The following is an 18,386-nucleotide window of genomic DNA, read 5'->3' on the forward strand; positions in this document are numbered from 1 at the left end:
ATGACAGTACCAAGATGCCAATAGGCTCGTTGGAAAGGTGAGACATTCAGCTTTCATACGAGTGGTCGATGATGTAATTATCTTAAGGATTTGTCGAAAATCACGAAAAACTGTAAAAACTGTGCTTCGAAATAGCAAATCGACATGAATATTCATATTTACTTCCTTTCCTTTTTTTTGCACAATGCAATAATAGTATTTGGTTTTGGTCGTATGTACACAGAATTTATTATAATCATTCAATATATTCCCCAGTTTTTCAGCGTATTTGTGAATGAAATACGTGCTTCAAGCTCAGTATTGTCCACTTATTCGTTTTGTTTTCATTTGTTATACATACACACACGTTTTTTTTATATCCGATCCACCGAATAACAGTCTCCAATGAATACTGAATCACATATAATAAATGTGAATAAATCACGTGCGGAATCTAATGTCGCGAATACTTGAAAATGCACGTATCTAAATGCATATAATAGCATAATTAACTTTCTTATTTTTATTATTGAAACGTACTAGATTTGTGTAAATTGAAATGTACAGTTTGTCGTATCCCGGGATTCAAATATCTCTGGACATTGTGGAATATCTTGTAGTTATGTCGTTGTGGAGTCCTTGTGGTGTTTTTAAGGAATGCACTTTATTATACACTATAAGATTATTAACAACTTCTAACGTTAAAAATGTAGAATAATTATGAAAATTGAATTACAAAATAAAATTTATTATATAAGAGCAGATATATTTTTCAAAACAATGTTACTAAAATAATAATTAACAAAACGTTTTATATAAAAAATAATAATTTTAAAATAAAAAGGAATTACTTAATTCCGAAATGGCGGATGCGTCAGGTACATTTCTTTATAAAGATAGAAATTGTTGTATTTTTAATTTATCGAATTACATTTTTTTGTTATTAAATTGCAATTGTTTAAGTTTTAGTTGAAACAAAGATAAACTTTTGTAGAGAAACTAAAGAATACAATAAAATCATTAAACATTGCCAATACATATGTGAAACACCTGCATGAATATCTGTGTTTTTAATGAACACCTGCGATACGAAACACATATGTTTAATTGAACACCTGCATTTATTTGAACACCTGCGATAAAAAAAATCTGCGTGAACACGTGTTTAATTGAACACCTGCGAAACACCTGCGTTTAATTGAAAATCTGCGATTAGAAATATCTGCGTGAACACCTGTGTTTTTTTTAATACTTGCAATACGAAACACACGTGTTTAATTCAACACCTGCAAAACACCTGCGTTTAATTGAACATCTGCGATTAGAAAAATCTGCATGAACACCTGTGTTTTTTTGAATACTTGCGATACAAAACACATGCGTTTAATTGAACACCTGCGTTTGATTGAACACCTGCGATATGAAAAATCTGCGTGAACACCTGTGTTTTTTTTTAACAGTTGCGATACAAAACACATGCGTTTAATTGAACACCTGCGAAACACCTGCATTTGATTGAATACCTGTGATAAGAAAAATCTGCGTGAACACCTGCGTTTTTCTTAAACACCTGCAAAATATGTGCGTTTTAATTAAAAACCAGCGAAACACGTGTAAAGATAAGAAAACAAAATTGAATAAACACCTGCGAAACACATATTAACATTGTTTATCGATTTTTACTGTTTTCTATAGTAATTATAACTTCAATTCAATTATTAATAATCTCCATGCGTTTGATTAAATCGATCATATTTTTCAATCATCAATGGAACCAATTAAAATGTTCGATTCTTTGAATACCATTTATGGAATTTATTCGAAGTAAATTAATAGAAATCCATGAATGCATATATGAAATCCTTTTGAAATATTCGCACAAAACGCACGAAAAGCAACGTTCATTCAGGAACCGTGCTTATTACATCCACGCATCAGTTTGTTTAATTACTTTTTTAATCACGAAGTTATTTCAATGCACCCAAAAAAAATATATATAGCAGCATATGTACTGGGATGGTAATAAGAAGTTTATTTAGTAATCAAAATGATGACGTATAGAAATATAAATAATTCTTAAAACTAAAAACTCATATTTTTTTTTGTCATTATTTAAAAATGTAATTAATAGTTAAATTTTAATTATTGGGTGAAGTAAACAACACTGAATAATGTATCGAATTGTCTCTTTTTTTACTTCCATTTTGGAACGCTCTAACACACAATTGGATTCACTAAACACAAAACTGTTAAAGAACTTTTTTTTAAACGTTATGTAATCTTTAAGTTGCAATGTAGAATGACAAGATGCAAGGTATACATCGTGGGATATGGCTTATGACAAAAAACGCTCAGAACTTTTGACTTTTGACCTAATATTTCTTGTTTCATTCATTATTTTTATAATTTGAATCTCTCGCCTATCAGAAAAATGTTACCATTAGACAGTTCTCTTTACGTATTAAAAGAAATATTAAGGGCTACATTTTGTTATACCAAATACATTTCAACGTGTATATACTAATTATTTATTCATATTAATAACATATAAACATATCAATAAGTAAAAATTTTATTATTTTTTAAATATCTTATATTTCTTATTTCAAATATAAAGACGTAACTCGTAATTATTCATTTATTAAAATGAAAATAAATTAATTATAACACTTTGACCTTTACAAATTGTAAAAATGTGTACAGCTGCATATTGTCCATTGATTATTTTTCAAGAATCTCATCATATTTCCTACCAATTACGCAGCAATTCGAACTTCGTTAAAGAGAAATCATTAATAATTAGCTTCCACTTATGTTGTTTGAAGTTACCATCAATTTGCATAATTGTGCATATAAATATCGCGGAAATAATCGGATTATAAAAGGATTCGTTGCATCAAAACAATTGCAATTAATTAATTAACTCAAAGGAAAAGCCAATTAAAACTCATTTAATTTCTTAATTGCTTTATTCAAATACCAATATTATAATTAAGTTTTACATTAGATATAAATTGTTTTCTTTTTGTATTTTCAGGTCATTTATTTCCTCTTCTTAGGTATATACGAGTATGTGCATGGGTATGAAAGTATATGTGTGCATTTAGAAGGAAATGAGTAAATTTTTGAACGGGAATTCTAAACGGCCTCCGCTTCTCGTCGCTGCTCAAGCTTCAAGTTGCGGATCTCTCTAAAACGCACCCCAAAAAAATAGTCAAGAAATTGCTAAGAAAAATTACCCCGTGCTCCCTTACCTAAAACGGGTGCACCAGATACGCAACGTTATAGCCATTAAGGTTAACACAAAAAGGATAACAATGATCACTCTCCAAGTTTCCCTGGAGATGTAAGCAACGTCGTCTTTGGAATGTTCATATTCTAGAAACAGCACGCAATGAATACAATATAATTTGAAAAATCTTATTATTGTTACAGAATTTTTAATTTTGTTATTTACACAATTTATATTTATATGAAAAATAAAATGGTTGAAAAGTAATGGTTTCTATAAGGATTTCAATGATTCAACTTTCTATATATAACAAAATTAAAGATTGTAGTTTTAATTTGTAATTATCCATATTTATATATACAAAAATGAATGCATTTTAAGAGAGAAAAAATGTTCTAAATCTATTTATGAAAAATAAATTTATATAATTTCAAAAGTATTAAGAGCAAACAAATAATTTGCCCAAAAATTTGGAAAAAAAAAATGTTTGGATAGGACAAAATATTATATTTGTTATTTATGTTTACTTGTCTTATAGCTATCTGAGGATCGCGTCTGAGGCGGTTTCTGAAACGAGAAAGCTTTGAGAATCGAATTCAATGATTGAATTAAAACAATAACTTACAGTACAGCCAGGTAAAGGCCATACCAAAAAAGCCCGATAAAGACGGTTAGGAATAGATACAACGTGAAGGTACTGGTAATTCTGTACAGATACATCGCCTCCTCTGCGCCGTCTACAAAGACACAATATAAATTTTCTTCCACTATTTTATCATATACAGGTATCCCCCAACTTACGAACTCCCGGACTTACGAACAAAATTCTAAAAGATCTAACTTGTTACAAGGATATATGTAGTGAAAAAAAAATTAACTGTCCAAACAAAAAATGATAATTTCTTTAATAAAATACAATATTTTTTTGTTGCATTTGTTTCTTTTGTCGTTTTTTTTTATTAAATAATTGTGATGTCTATATTGAAAAGTATTTGTAAGTAAGTATTTTGTTTATTTTAATTCAAATTTATGCAGTGCGTAATAAGGAATTTTACATATATTAAAGTAAAAACCACGATATTTTGAAATTTTTTAAATTCCCCCGACTTACGAACAACCCTTTGGAATGGAACTAGTTCGTAAGTCGGGGATACCTGTACTAATTGTTTGGATTACCAAGAGACTGCGTAAGAACCTAATATTCAAAGTTGTTTTGTAATTAGTTATATTTAAAATACTTGCAGCTTTATTGAATATTTACTTTAAATCCTTGATACAGCGGCGGAACTTCAAATGCAAAATATATTATCCGAGTCCTTAAGTCGTTCGTGTTTTTTTTAGTATTGAGGTACATAGACAAATTTGATAGCACCACGCAAATTTTGATTAGAAATAAAGAAAAAACCTAAAAATCAGATACAAAAATTGATGAAGGTCTGTTGGTTCTTAACTTTTAACTACTCGCGTTTAAAAAGTATACTAATTTATCTATGACACTTAACATAATCTATGCCCAAAGTGTTTACTAAATGCCGGTGCAATTATGTGATGAAACGCGGCTCAAAGTTCCGCCACTGCCTTGATAACTGTATAAGTAATTGAGATTTAGCTTACGTTTTCGTTCGTCAATCGGGACAAGAGTTGTTTCCAAGACTGCAGCTTCGGTGGTTACCGGTGGATTAACATATTGGCCACTGTAACAATATTCACAGAATTACTACTTTTATAATTAACATTATATTTTATTTCTACCACAATTGGATATAAACTCAAATTAGTTAACTAAAAATAATTCAATAATTGATTTGTTAATTAAATTAAATTTGTATTTTTTAACTTGTAATTTTTTTTGTTTTTCAAAAAATATTAAAAAATTCAGTTCGATTGAGGGCAGAGGTCACAGATACATTGCCTTTCGGATGCCATTGCTTCCGGATGAGAGTAGTGAAAGCGGAAGCTAGGAAGACCCAAGAAATAATCGGCAAAATAAACTACTACAATGAAAACCAAAGATGGTAGTGTCGAAGTCTTCAAAACACCACAAAAACCTGCTGGTCCGCAGATAAGGAAAAGTATTTTGCAAATGAAAAATCTTTGGTAAACGTGCGTGAGGCGATAACGAGATCGCAACTATATAAATTATGGTTGAGGGCAACCGAAAGAATGTTATTCTGGAAACCAAGACAGGCTTCATTTTGAAATTAGACAACCCTAAGGCTGTGTATCTATCCAATGTGCGGGATTTGGGCAACATCTTGTCTTACATCAAGAGCGTTCCTCCGAAGAAGCCAAAAAACACGGCCACAACGTGTGGACCTGGACATTACAGACGCTGAAATCAGCGAACATCTTCTGCAGTGAAACATAGATTCTGCAAGAGGATCACTTCCAGGGCGACAGGACAACGAACTTCCAGTCTTCCTTCCAGAGACTCCTACATGAGGGCTTGTTCTATATGAAAAAGCACTTCGAAGAGACCAACAAAACCCTAATATTAAAATAAGACCACTTAATAAAAAAACGACTGAGCTACCTAAAGAGCTACAAGACAACAGAATACACAGGCCGGTAACAATACACAACAACATTGTGAACACTTATATTAACAAGTTAAATTTGCTTAAGAATGCAGAAAATCGCGCAGAGTTGCTGCAGCGCTTGAAGAGACGTATTTTAAACAACTTCAATGTTGAAACACACGTCTGTTTCATATTTATGTTTTAATGTTCGACGAGCGGCAGTCTCCTACGACTATGCATCAGGGGACTGTCGGGTCTTTCATCATGAAGGGAGATTTTTATCATTCTTGATGCTACAGAATCAATTATTAGTTGTTTCATTTCGAGAAGATTCTATAATTTCATCTTTTTATGTTTACATATGTTCGTCTCACATTATTTCCATTAATTATTTTATCTAATATTAATTAACAGCAATTTTACTAAAAAAAATGAAACTATTTTTTTTATTAATTAAAACAAATGGGAATAACATGAAATCAATAATTTTCATTGCGTCAATGTGACGGAATTAGATGAAATAATTGACAAAATCATCATCACAAATTATTACAAATCAATTTTAATGATGTACGAGAAAACATGTATTTTAGAAATGAAATCGACTAAATTAAAAGAATCAAATTTTAATTAATTAATAATAATAATCATAATTTATTGGTCTGATATCAAGAATTGAAAAAAATAATTATATAAATCATAAATAATAAAAATAAACAAAATAAGATAAAGACCATATTTAAATTAATTTTTTGATTATCGCAATACTTTGATTATTTCATTAATTTTTCGTATTTAAATAGTTATATAATAATTATTTGGTCGTGGAAATAATATAATTGTATCTGGATTTTAATACGAATTTCCCAATTATTGAAAATTACGTGCAATTATTGTACAGCAAAATGTATTTATTTTCTAATAAAAGTAAACTAAAATCAATGTAATAAACATGAATTAATTGAATTAAAAGTTATTACTTACTTGTCACAAATGCATTCGTTGCCCTTGCAGAGCATGTTGTTTCCAAGACATTCTTCGTCACTATCACATACTTGTACGCATCCAACTGAAAAACACTTATAAATCATCACTATGTCCATCAGGAATTGCACTATACCAAACCTAAGGTTAGCTGGATGAGAAGTATCTGCAGGATGTAAGCGCAGTTGTAGTTACGTAAAAACGTCATATTTAGTGAGCAGTCAAAACCTAACTACATGGGAAAAAGAGCGATCCTTTCGAATTGTACTTTAGTACGTCATTTGGCATGTGCAACAGTTTTGAACTTCCCGAAAGGGTTTCAAGTGCAGAGCTGATCTGACCTTCGGGACGGCGCGCTCGTTGCACACTAACCATTCCAGCGCCGATCGTCTTCCTGTCAAGATCCCACGCAATTATATCACTGTAAATGAAATTGATTATATCCACCTTGCATTTATATTTTCCACACAAAAATTGAAAAAAAAAAAACAAAACAAAAGTAATTACAATATTTTAATTTATTTTTATCAATTTTAATAAGAAGAAAATACAATTATTTTTAAATTAAATATTTAACTTTAATTTATTAAACATTTTAATTTGTTTGAAATTACAAATAAATTCATCATTTAATTTTTTATACGTTAAACATATATTTAATGATGATTGATTATAATAATTGGAGAAAATTCTAGGTAATTATTATGTTTTTATATTTATTTTATGCTGTAAATGTTTGAATTTGAACGCAAATTATGATTTAAACGTGACTGAAAGCGACGTTATTGATTTTTCAGGAGCGGACAAATTTTGAACTACAAGTTACTGCTGTCACCGCACAGAGAGCGTTTTTCGCTATAATACACACGTATAATGCACACTTGCTAATCATTCACGTAATATATAAGATATTAATGTTATTGTTTAAACACAAATGTTGTTAAATAATCAATACTATAGCCGAAACAACCAAAATCCTTTCGAAATTGTTATTAATAATTATAGTATAATCTATAGGTCATTCATTTAGTATTTTTAATATTGGATGTAGAATTATTATATTTATTTCTTTATAATGTAATTATGTAATCTTTAATTATTATTTTATATTTTCGTATTAAATATGTATCCGAATGAGCCGCCATCTAGTATGGAATTGGGAAAACAAAGGGGATGTAGTTAGATGGGAATAGATGGCGAGTATTTGAAACTGCTTTAAAAATACATGCATTTTAGGGTAGGCAATACTGGGTGAACGCTCGTATCATTCAATATTTACACCGGACTAGAATATTATCTGTAGATTTTTAAGTGAACCTCAATATTTGATATAAAGGAATGGGAAATAAAGAAATTTATCCGAATTGCAACTTTATAAGCTTTTGTTTGGAAGTCCTTTGTAGAACCGAGGGCATTCGGAGCGGAGATCTTCTGGGCTACTTATTCTTTTACTTTTGCTGCTAGAAGCAAACATTAAGTTCTATCCCAAAGGCTTGATTCCCATGCATTGTCCACCCGTTGCCAAAGGACATCTAAAGAGTTCTGAAGTTTGCAAGACATACTAAACCTTTTCACACCTTCGAGCAGTAAAGAACTTTCAGATTTAACTCATACACGTTCGACACTGCATCAGCTATAATCACTGCGATTAAGGATCGATCATAGCTAATGACATACTTACCTCGAGTATCATCAAATGTTATATCATTAAAAAAATAAATTTATAATGAATTAGAAAAACGAAAAAAACAAAAATACTTATTGTATGCATTAGTTATTAATATTAATTGAGTCTATTGAAACCAAAATTATTTAACAATTTATTGATTTTCTCGGAAACTTTTAAAAGCTGGAATGAAAACAGTTGGCTGTCATTCGTGTAAAAAAATTGAAAAAAAATCAACACATTAAAATATTAGGGAGGTCCGCTACTACCTAGGAAAATGATATGTGAACGTGCATAAATTGCAAGCCAGACAAGAGAAGATTAAAATATTATAAATAATTAATAAATCAATGAAAAGACCAATCAGGACTATTTTTTTTTAAATAATTTTGAAGGATATTTCAATAAATTTTGGATTTCTGTGAATAAAAGTAAGTAAATAAATAATTGGAAGGAGAATTGGGTTTAAAGAAGAAAAAATCTCATTTGTTTTTGAATATACATTTAATTAATAGTAATCCGTATTTGTTATATAAGCTCATATTAGTATAATGGAATGTGGGGGAGGGCTGTGGGTCAAAAAGTCAGCAGGAATTGCATACATGTCACAGGATTCATAGCGAACAAGTAGAATATTTGTATTATTATCATCATCATCGTATGCTTCTGCAACATTTTTAGAGGAGGTTTAACATCGACAAAAAAAAATAAATACTACTACAATGCGAGGGTACAGCCGAATACACCAGAATATATATTATTATATTATTTTTTATAGGATGCAATTTTTGTATTCGGCTAATATACATTGAACAGAGAACATTTCATGTGTTTATTTTATAATCCTATGCTACTACATTATGTCTTTCCTTTAATTCGCTGCGAGGGACTTTCAAACGTTACGTTTGCGGTTATATATGCGTTATATATATATTTTTTTTGGTTTTGGTTAAAATGCGTGTGAAAGTGCACCATATTTTTTTTCATCAGTGTATATTTTTTTAAACTTTTTTTTTAACCCCGGTGACTCCAATTCCCAAATCCAACCCGCACCGGGGAGAATCCAACCGCGATCTGAACTTTACTGAATCAGCGGTGAACTCTGGCTCTCGCCAAAGTCCAAGGTGTAGTACATGTCAGTGGTATCCAGCGATGGCAAACTGCGACTGGGTGTAGCCATGGGTGCCTTGTCCTTATTGGAGAACCACTCGCTGCTGCACAGATTATATAAGGTATATTAGTGGCAGAGTGCCCAGTTTTGTGTGTTTAGGGGATCGAAAGCCTCTAAAACTTCAACGGGACACGTAAAAAAAACGGCCGGAGCGGAACTTTTCCGTTCTTCTCTTCACTCTTTTTTTTCTCTCTTCTCGTTTTTAATATATTTTTATGTAGTGAAATATCTATGTATGTTGGGGGGAGGGAGGTGGAAGTTCGGTGATAGCAAGAAATCAATGGCGCAGCCCTTGCTTCGGGCCTAACGTATTGAGGGGAGAAAACTAATAATTCACAGAGAATTGAACGGATTGAATTTCGGGACATATTTTCAACAATGGACGGATCGCGATTATTTACAAATTGGACGCGATCACAAAAGACGTTCAATACAATTCTATTCCTTTTAACCCATAATATTTCCACATTTACAAAATAAATGCAAATCGAAGAAAATTTTTCGAAAAAAAACTAAATTAATAAAATTTTTCAATTTCAATTAATTAGATTGTTTTTGTTTGAAATAATCTAAATAAATGTTAAAAAACAAAGCAAATTTGTAGAAGTTTCATTATCGATAATTTCCAATTAGTTGATGGTAGACAATAACAAAAAAAAAATGGTAGCATCAAATAGTTCAGTTTTCATCACGGCTCATCGCAAAGTTTGCGCGTAATAGTGTGTACTCCAGATATCAACAGTCAACTAAGTTTTAATCAAAACCCTTTTTGGTACGCGTATTTCACCGTGTTACAAACTTGAAGCGGCGCCCGACGAACGATATTTACTATATGAATTATATAAGTCGGTCTAATTAAATGTAGCAGATTGATGCTGCGAGGTATAGCTGAGAGGTTGCAGCTGATTTCTTAATGCTATTTGGAAAAGGCATATTATATTCATACTTGAAGCCAGTTTCCTGCCATCAAATATTTATTAAAGAGGAGCACAGCGCTGCATTAGCATCGTCAAGGGTATTTCATGAAAATTTGTCCACTTTGGTTAATATTTTTTTTTTGTGAATTTGAGCTAACAGTTAAACTGCTGAATGTTTCACTGTACAAATAACTTGAAAGCAAACATATCTGTACTTGCGCACTTTGTGATTGTACTTGCTTCAATAGTGTTCCCTCCATTCGCTTTGCAAATAGCTAAATGCGTGGTAATTTTCCCAAATAGTGTATACGTTGAAAATGTGTTCGTTTACATATTGAACTGGAAATTGGACCGTTCGGATGTGTGTCCGGCCGTTTTGTTGTGCAGGAGATGAAGTGGGGCGGTTCATTATTTTCGGGGGATGGGCGCGTGGGGAGATAATGATGCACGTCTGGTCGTGACATTAACAAAGGGTTTGCATCCCCCTAATTATATAGAAAGTTGAGGGCGAATTAAAACTACTTACTTATTAGCCGGTGGAACAGTCGGCTCAGCCGGACGACCGGGACCCCAAAGCGGATACGTCCTGAGGGTGAAGCGCTTATAAGTTTTATTAACCCTGCAATGGCAGACGGTAACCTACGAAACAGAAAGATTCATACACAAGATTATCATGCAATGCTCATCATAATCTTAAGATCACGTACGATGACCAATACGATCAGAACAGCGGAGAGAAGGGTGCCGGCGGCGATGTAGAAACTGTGCAAATGGTCAAAGTGTATGGAGATGGGCATCTCCAAATCCATGCCGTTCTCTTTGATGATGCTCTCCTTTGCTGAAATTTTTTCCACGTAAAACTCCTCTGCAAACATGGCCTTGTTACAACAGGACATTTGACAACTACCAAACGCCACTTACCTTCGCATGTTTTTCCGGTGAACCCAGGTCTGCAAGCGCAGTAGAAGGAATTCATGCTGCTCCAGCAAGTACCACCATTGTTGCACGGATTAGTGCTGCATGCCTGAGGATCAAAGTTAGAGAACAAAAACGTAATTTTGTTCTTAGCTTTACCTCTCTATTAATGTAATATTTTTTTATATTAAAACCTGAACTTCATAAATATAAAATTTTCAATAAAATAAATTGGAATATTTTTTCGATTATCGAAATTGAATATGTACGAAATCGCATCGCTGCATCATGCAATATATTCAGGAATTCTAGCGAGATTTTTAAACGTATTGTCAAGCAATATGATAGAGACATTTATCATGGCTGAAGACAGTATTTTCATTGATTTCATATGAATACATTTCAATATTTCACATTTTTTTTTCCAAAACAATTCTTATTCATATAGTCTTATTAAAAAATAAATACACATTTTTATTTATGAAAGTAATTAATTAAATATTTGAATTTTAAGAGCTTTATGCAATTATTGTTAGTAATTAATTTGTCATAGTGAAATGTTCTATGTACGTTTAAAAACACTGAAAAGTAATCACAAACAAATTACAAAATTGCACTTATACAAATTGTACGTCTGCATTAAAACGTATTTAAAAAAAAAGTCAGCATCAAAGCTTATGTATTTTAAATGGTCGATGATTTACAGACTGATGCTGCATTTCATTCGAATTGTATAAAATGAAAAATAAAATGCATTGAAATACGCCGGAAGAGAACGTGTTTTCGAAAGATGTGAAAAAATAAAATGTGTATCGGTTTGAGTGGACAATGTGCATAGCTTCGAATTGTTAACTAGATGTATGTGCTTGGTCGAAAAATCTAGTGAAATTAATTACACTATTTTTGCAATGTATTCGTCGACGACTCGATTCGAACAGCTGAAATATTTCACTGCGGCGAAATTCATAAATCTCGCCAAATATTTGCGTACGCTGTTTGTTACTCTGCTATATCTGTTATATATAGTTGTGTGTAGTTTTTCGTTGAAACTTCGAGGTTTGCGTACTTGATTAATTGAAATTTGCGAATCGTAATTATTTGGCACGTCAGTTTCCTCGTATGTTTTCTTTTGCATTCGTGTTTCGTTTGAATTGAAATTGGTTTCTGGTTTATATATATATATAAGGTTAGTTGGAGGATGCAACGTGCTATTCCCAGTTGGCGTATTGCGAGGACAACATTGGACACAAACAGGAATCCCAAATGACCAAAATCGTGCGCATTCAATTAAGATACGGACGAAGCAATCAAGTGACTCTAAATAAATCCAAATCAGCTGCAAGCATTTTGGTTACGTGTAGATGCAAATGACAAATAATCATTGGAAGTGCATCATGTTTGAGTAATTCCCACAGGAGCGAAATTGTTGAGCGACTTACCGGGCGATAGGTTTGCAGACAGTCGATACCGGAGAATCCGTTCGGACAGAAGCAGGAGTAGCTGTTACCAAGGTCCTTGCAGTACCTGGGAGCGGGACAAGGGTTCGGTTCGCAGAGGTCCACCTAGCCAACAACCGAGGTGTCAGCAAGTCCTTTGACCACCTTGATTCTTACCTTGATGTGGCATCGGTGACCGGTGAAGCCTCTGCCGCAGTTGCAGGTGAATCCTCCGATCTGGTCGATGCATGTACCACCATTGACGCAGGGCGAGGACTGGCATTCGTTGTACTGCAACTCGCAGTTTTCGCCGGTGTATCCTGCGGCAAACGGAGACATGAATTCATTAGGGATGAGATATTGTGTGATGCAAGAGTGGTCGTCTTTAATTATAAACCGAAGTCGTCCCGGGACGCAGAGTGGTGGGGTAACGGGGGGGAGGCGCGCCCTTTGGGATTCGCGTATAAAGAGAGCTGGAAAGAAGAAGGTAGCGCGGGGCAATCCCGGCTGCTGCGAGCAGGGTTTCTTAATAGGGATCATCCATTTCAGCGAGATAATCTAAATTACAACAATCTCCTTAAATTAAATCTCTCGAACGATCCACCTATCCAAATAGTTATAAATCCGAGGGACTCGAGCCCTGCCCTGCTCTGCCCTGCGCGAGCTGCTCAATCAGACAAGTGGAAAAATGCATCGGTGCATGAAGCTTAAATGAGGGTAACATTCCATTAAGTCGCGACGGTCACACACGTCCCTGCGCCCACGCCTTCAATTTATATCATCCTCTCAGGCTACGCCCGATAACCCTACACCAAAGGTCCCTTGAGCTTTAGCGCCCAACCTACTAACACCTAAACCTAATGCTCCAGATAGATTGTACTCCCATCATGGGATACATCACAAAAACAGACTATATTGTTACATAAATAATGAAACAAAATCACCTTTTTCATAATAAATAAAAGAAATGTCTATATATTATTTCCATTATTTATTTACAAATTTTGAGCAAAGCTGTAACTTTTCGAAATGCATAAATTTAAGAAATAAATTACAAACCAAAACGGAAACAGTAAATTTGTTGGTTAACTTTAAAACAGCTTAACAGCCTAATTACTGTAACATATGAAACCACAGGCGGTGCCATTAAAATTTCATTAATACCACGTTACTCTTTAGTATTATGCAACTAATGAAATTCGCGAGAGATTTTACTTCATTAAGAATTGTTGCATTTATTATAGTAAACAAAAATATCAAAAGCTGAAGAAACTATTAATTATTAGAAAAGTGCCTATATTTGTTACACGCTAGAGTTTCAGTTTCGGTTTCATAAATGGAGATTGCGTAACATTAATCACTGTTCGCGGCGGTATTTGTGGAATCAGTGAGCCGGGGGTTCATCAGGGCGAAATAATTTGAAATTTAACTAACGCTAATTGATATGCATGCTCGCTCGATTTTGGTCAGATCGTTTTAAGCGTTTCAAATAAATATGTTTGTTGCTTCGTATCGGCGAAATCCTATCCATCTAAATCAAAATAGATCATCGTTACGTAATCTGGAGCTTAAGCAACGAAAAGAACGCACAAAATTCAGTTCACAAAACCGTAATCTCTTGTTAATCATATGCAAATGTTGATTTATTCTCGTCGATTTGCGTCCGGCGCGATTATTAATGTGCTTGCATTATTAATAACGATATTTGGGCAATTCTGGGTTTGCGCAAACAACAACAACAACAACTGACGCGATTGAAGAGTGGAGTGGGTAAACGGATACGTGATAGCAACAACAACAACAACAACAATGCCACCTTCCACCCTCCGCAACGTCTGACCTTCGCCCTTTGTGTCTGCGTCATCACATTCTCTAATATAATAATACAAACGCCGGGGTCGAAACTTTTAATTGCGAAACTCCGGGAATTAACATCGCACAAAACGCCCAAGTTTTATATAAACTATTTGCGAACGTTGCATAACAATTGGCTTCCGGTCGAGGGGTGCCTGCTTCAGTATATAAAAGATAATTTGGGAATGTATTACATAGAGTTTAATATTATCAAAATGATTTTCTTCAATAATTTATAAAAACTATTAGTATTATTCAACAAAAAGTCGAACGTAACGTTTTCAGAGTGAAAAAAAAAGTACCAAGCTGTGCGATTTATTCCGATCCACCCCTAACCACATGGGCGATATTTTCGTGAGCATATGACGTAGCCATTAAAAGTTTTGAAATTGGAAATTTTCCCGGTTTTGCCCGACGGATAAACTTCGGCTCCCTTAAAATATTTAAAATCCTATTGATCCTAGGGACGCGTCGCACCTACACCCGAAATTCCGCCGACTTGCATGAATTTAATTGTTCTTCCCATCCCGATGCTTTCTCGCCATTAAGCTGTAATCGGATTTGCGGCAGACTTCGTTAGATAATACAGCATCCCCAGGAACAGCTCTTTTGCGCTACCGAAGATACGCAATTGCGGAATCCTTCTCAATTCAACTAAAATCTACTTTCTATTATTTATTTTTAGCATAGCTTAAATCATACATCTCTGTATAACTTATCTATTTTTGATGGATAAATAAATTTTGCTATATGGTAGCTCTTTTTAGAAAAAAAAAATTGGAATAAAATGATCAAAATAAATCTAATATTTGTAATTTACTAATAATATCATTATTTTGTTGCAGTTTCATGTATTATTGCAAAGCGAGTTGGATGAAACAGAAGTTTACGGATGCGTGGATGTTCGCTTGGAGTAGTTTGCTTCCATATATTGGCTTTGTTATAGATGCATCGATGTATATAAATTATGTGTTATGCTGTTGGATGTCGAAATGAGCATCGAACCGAAGTCAGAGCTAAGCATATTATTGTGAACGGCGGCTACTGTAACGCGGTTATATTGTTTGCAACCAAGCGTCGAAAATTTATAGAAGGTGTTAATTACAGGTAATAAGTTGTCGTATCGGCAACGCTAATGCACATGCTGTAAACACCTTCCTTTTGGTTGTTTTTTTTTTAAGGGAGGTTTTCGGGGGTTATCATGAGGGAGGAGTTGGAAAGCAAATCCACTTACCAGGTTGACAAAAGCATTTGTATCCGTCATCGTGGCTAACGCAAATTCCGTTTACACAGGGCGAAGATTCGCACTCGTTCAGGTTGTGCTGGCACAGGACTCCCGTGTATCCTCTGGGACATTCGCACAGGAAGGCGGTCGCGTTTCCTATGCATTTTGCCCCATTCTGACAAGGCATCGAAGTACAAGGATCCGTCTCCTCCTCGCAGATCTTACCAGTAAATCCTAAAACATCAACGAAAAAAGAAAAATATATATCATTATTATACCTTGAATACTCAAATCCTACAGTTTTTTATTCAACTTTTAATAAATTATTATTAAATATTCTAACGTAATAAATGTTCTAGTGAAATAAAGGATAATTATTTAAATAATATCTTTCAATTAGATAAAAAATATGTTGAATCCACCATTGATGGTTTTCGTACGGAATACCCTCAACCGATACCGAATTCGGTAATTGATCATCGGTCGGATGGATAAAAAAATCGGGCATAACAAATTAATCCAATTACGCAACGGAGCCCTTTAATCGGCCACCCTTGTTCGTCCGTAATACGAGCAGTATCGTAATTAGTTTGATGCTTCATGTGGTTTACCATAAAAGAAAAACACAATCCCATAGCTTATATTCAAATGTATTATTATATTATATAACGTATGTATCTATATTAAGGTTACTGAAGCGGGATTTTATTGAAATATCTACATAATCCAGAAACTTATAAAGCCGAAGAATTTATTTATTCTGGTTGTTCAAAATCAATCGTGATTTCATTTGCTGAATGTTTAATGAAACGACTTTTTTAAATTTCTCGATTTCCGAGATTCCCGGGAATGCTTTAAACAGTTGTCTCGTGTCCCGGGAATCAAAAAAATCTGAGACTGAGCAACCCTAATCTATATACCATTTATATTATAATATAGGTATATATATTGTGTAAATTATTTTTATTACATAATATATAGTAATATAATGCTTGGATTCACATAATGAAATGAAAAAGTGCACCTTTGTACTTAGACGCTCGATACATAATTACCGTCACTGCACTTTCTTTCCATCTCCTCAAGTTCAAGTTCTGCTCGCCTCAACGAAAACATCACATCCACTTCGTTTCCGCCCAATTATTATTTCCCGTCGCTCCAGTTTCCTTTTTCTCTACTTTCCGTTTTGTTTTTGTTATGTCTCGCGTCTACGTCCCTTTGATTTATGAATGTTTCTTGCTTCGCGAAGTTCTCTTGAAGAGGGACAGGGAAATAAAAATTCGAGATCGCGGAGGGTGGCTTCTCCGATAATATTGACAGGTTAATTTATGCGCTCGAAAAGCAATTTTTTTTTCTCCGACCCGCTAATGCGGAGACATTTGGCGCGATAGGAAAGGGCGACAAATGAGAAGGGCTTGCGAAAAAGTTAGACGCGTTAGCGTGAACTTAATTAAATCTTGCCTATCTGAAGCTGAGCCTGGAAAGATACGATAAATCGCACGTATAATAGTCAGATTAATGACTCAAGGTTGGAGATTGGTTTTGATTAACTACGGTTACGAAGAAAAGGAAGTAACAAGAAGAAAAAAATAAATGAAAAAAAGGAATTGAAACATATATCTCTGCGAGATGGAAGAAACGTATGGTGGGCGTAATTGCAGGATGCGAATGATGATGAGAAACGTAAAGAAATACAAACGTAATTTCAAATACAGAGATTTCAGGTCGAATCGAAATGCATGTACACCTTTATAAGTATTAAAATAATTCAATGTGTATGTAGATATTAAAAGTGAAGTGTGTTTGAGCCGTTAAGCCCTGCACTCTCCCACGTTGATGCGAATCCTGTTTTCGCATTGATTTTGTTTTGTTTGTTTGTTCTGTTTATGTTGTTGTTTAGTTTTATTTGCTTGTGTGTTTCCCCAGCTTTTTTGGCTTAAGCAAATGGTGCACAAGTAATTCATATTGCGCTGACCTTTTTTCTGCGCAACATGTTTATATTTTATTCAAACTATTGACTTCTGTAGCTTTGCTAGGAGCAAGATTAACCACGGTGAGAGAGTCGGAGCATCGACAACGCGAATCCTGTTTTCCCATTGATTTTGTTTCGTTCCTTATTCTTTTTTATCTCCATCCTTTTTAGCTTAAGTAAATAGTGCACAAGTAATGTACAGCGCATTAGTGCATCTTTAGATTTCATAGAAAATATTGAATATAATACTTTTAACTGGAGAATAATTATACTTCATTTATTTTATTTTAATAATAATAATTGATTAAATAGGACCCTTACATAATTAGCCTGCGGAATTACAGAAAACGTGACAACTTCATAACTTTTGTATGAACAATGTAAACAAGATATCAATGAAATGGAAATACCTCTTAATTATTGATTTTCTGTATGCCTACAAGCTTTGAATAGATGCACAATTTCACTTTGTTTCAGGTCGAAGGGTGTTTATTCTTTGAAACAATAAGATTTAGT

The 18,386-nt window shown here is 33.6% G+C and overlaps 2 protein-coding genes across 2 annotated transcripts in view; both read right to left on the reverse strand.

The window, feature by feature from the left end:
- Positions 1–3,060: 3,060 nt before the first annotated feature.
- On the reverse strand, positions 3,061–7,000 carry LOC108563271. The gene is made up of 6 exons (XM_017921896.1): positions 6,856–7,000; positions 6,715–6,799; positions 4,826–4,905; positions 3,837–3,948; positions 3,739–3,778; positions 3,061–3,357 (listed from the first exon to the last, which is right to left on the reverse strand). Exons 1-6 carry the CDS (start codon positions 6,920–6,922, stop codon positions 3,301–3,303), a joined length of 441 nt encoding a protein of 146 aa, XP_017777385.1. The 5' UTR covers positions 6,923–7,000; the 3' UTR covers positions 3,061–3,300.
- Positions 7,001–9,026: 2,026 nt separating this feature from the next.
- Positions 9,027–18,386, reverse strand: part of LOC108563272 (delta and Notch-like epidermal growth factor-related receptor) — a gene marked incomplete at its 5' end in the record, with an annotated part of 16,585 nt that continues 7,225 nt past the window's right edge. Inside the window, 7 exon segments of the mRNA XM_017921897.1 lie at positions 9,027–9,594; positions 10,995–11,107; positions 11,176–11,333; positions 11,390–11,492; positions 12,823–12,945; positions 12,997–13,139; positions 15,908–16,132. Coding sequence (XP_017777386.1) covers positions 9,462–9,594; positions 10,995–11,107; positions 11,176–11,333; positions 11,390–11,492; positions 12,823–12,945; positions 12,997–13,139; positions 15,908–16,132 — 998 coding nt within the window.

Source organism: Nicrophorus vespilloides, unplaced genomic scaffold (genome assembly GCF_001412225.1).
Source record: "Nicrophorus vespilloides isolate i.1.1-1 unplaced genomic scaffold, Nicve_v1.0, whole genome shotgun sequence".
Taxonomy (NCBI): domain Eukaryota; kingdom Metazoa; phylum Arthropoda; class Insecta; order Coleoptera; family Silphidae; genus Nicrophorus; species Nicrophorus vespilloides.

Bases quoted from the DNA above. Each gene is read 5' to 3' on its own strand.
- LOC108563271 (XM_017921896.1), bottom strand. From the start codon at position 6,922: ATGACGTTTTTACGTAACTACAACTGCGCTTACATCCTGCAGATACTT. The intron at 6,800-6,855 runs GTTTGGTATAGT...AGTGTTTTTCAG, and splicing joins TCTCATCCAGCTAACCTTAG to TTGGATGCGTACAAGTATGT. The intron at 4,906-6,714 runs GTAAGTAATAAC...ATATTGTTACAG, and splicing joins AACGAATGCATTTGTGACAA to TGGCCAATATGTTAATCCAC.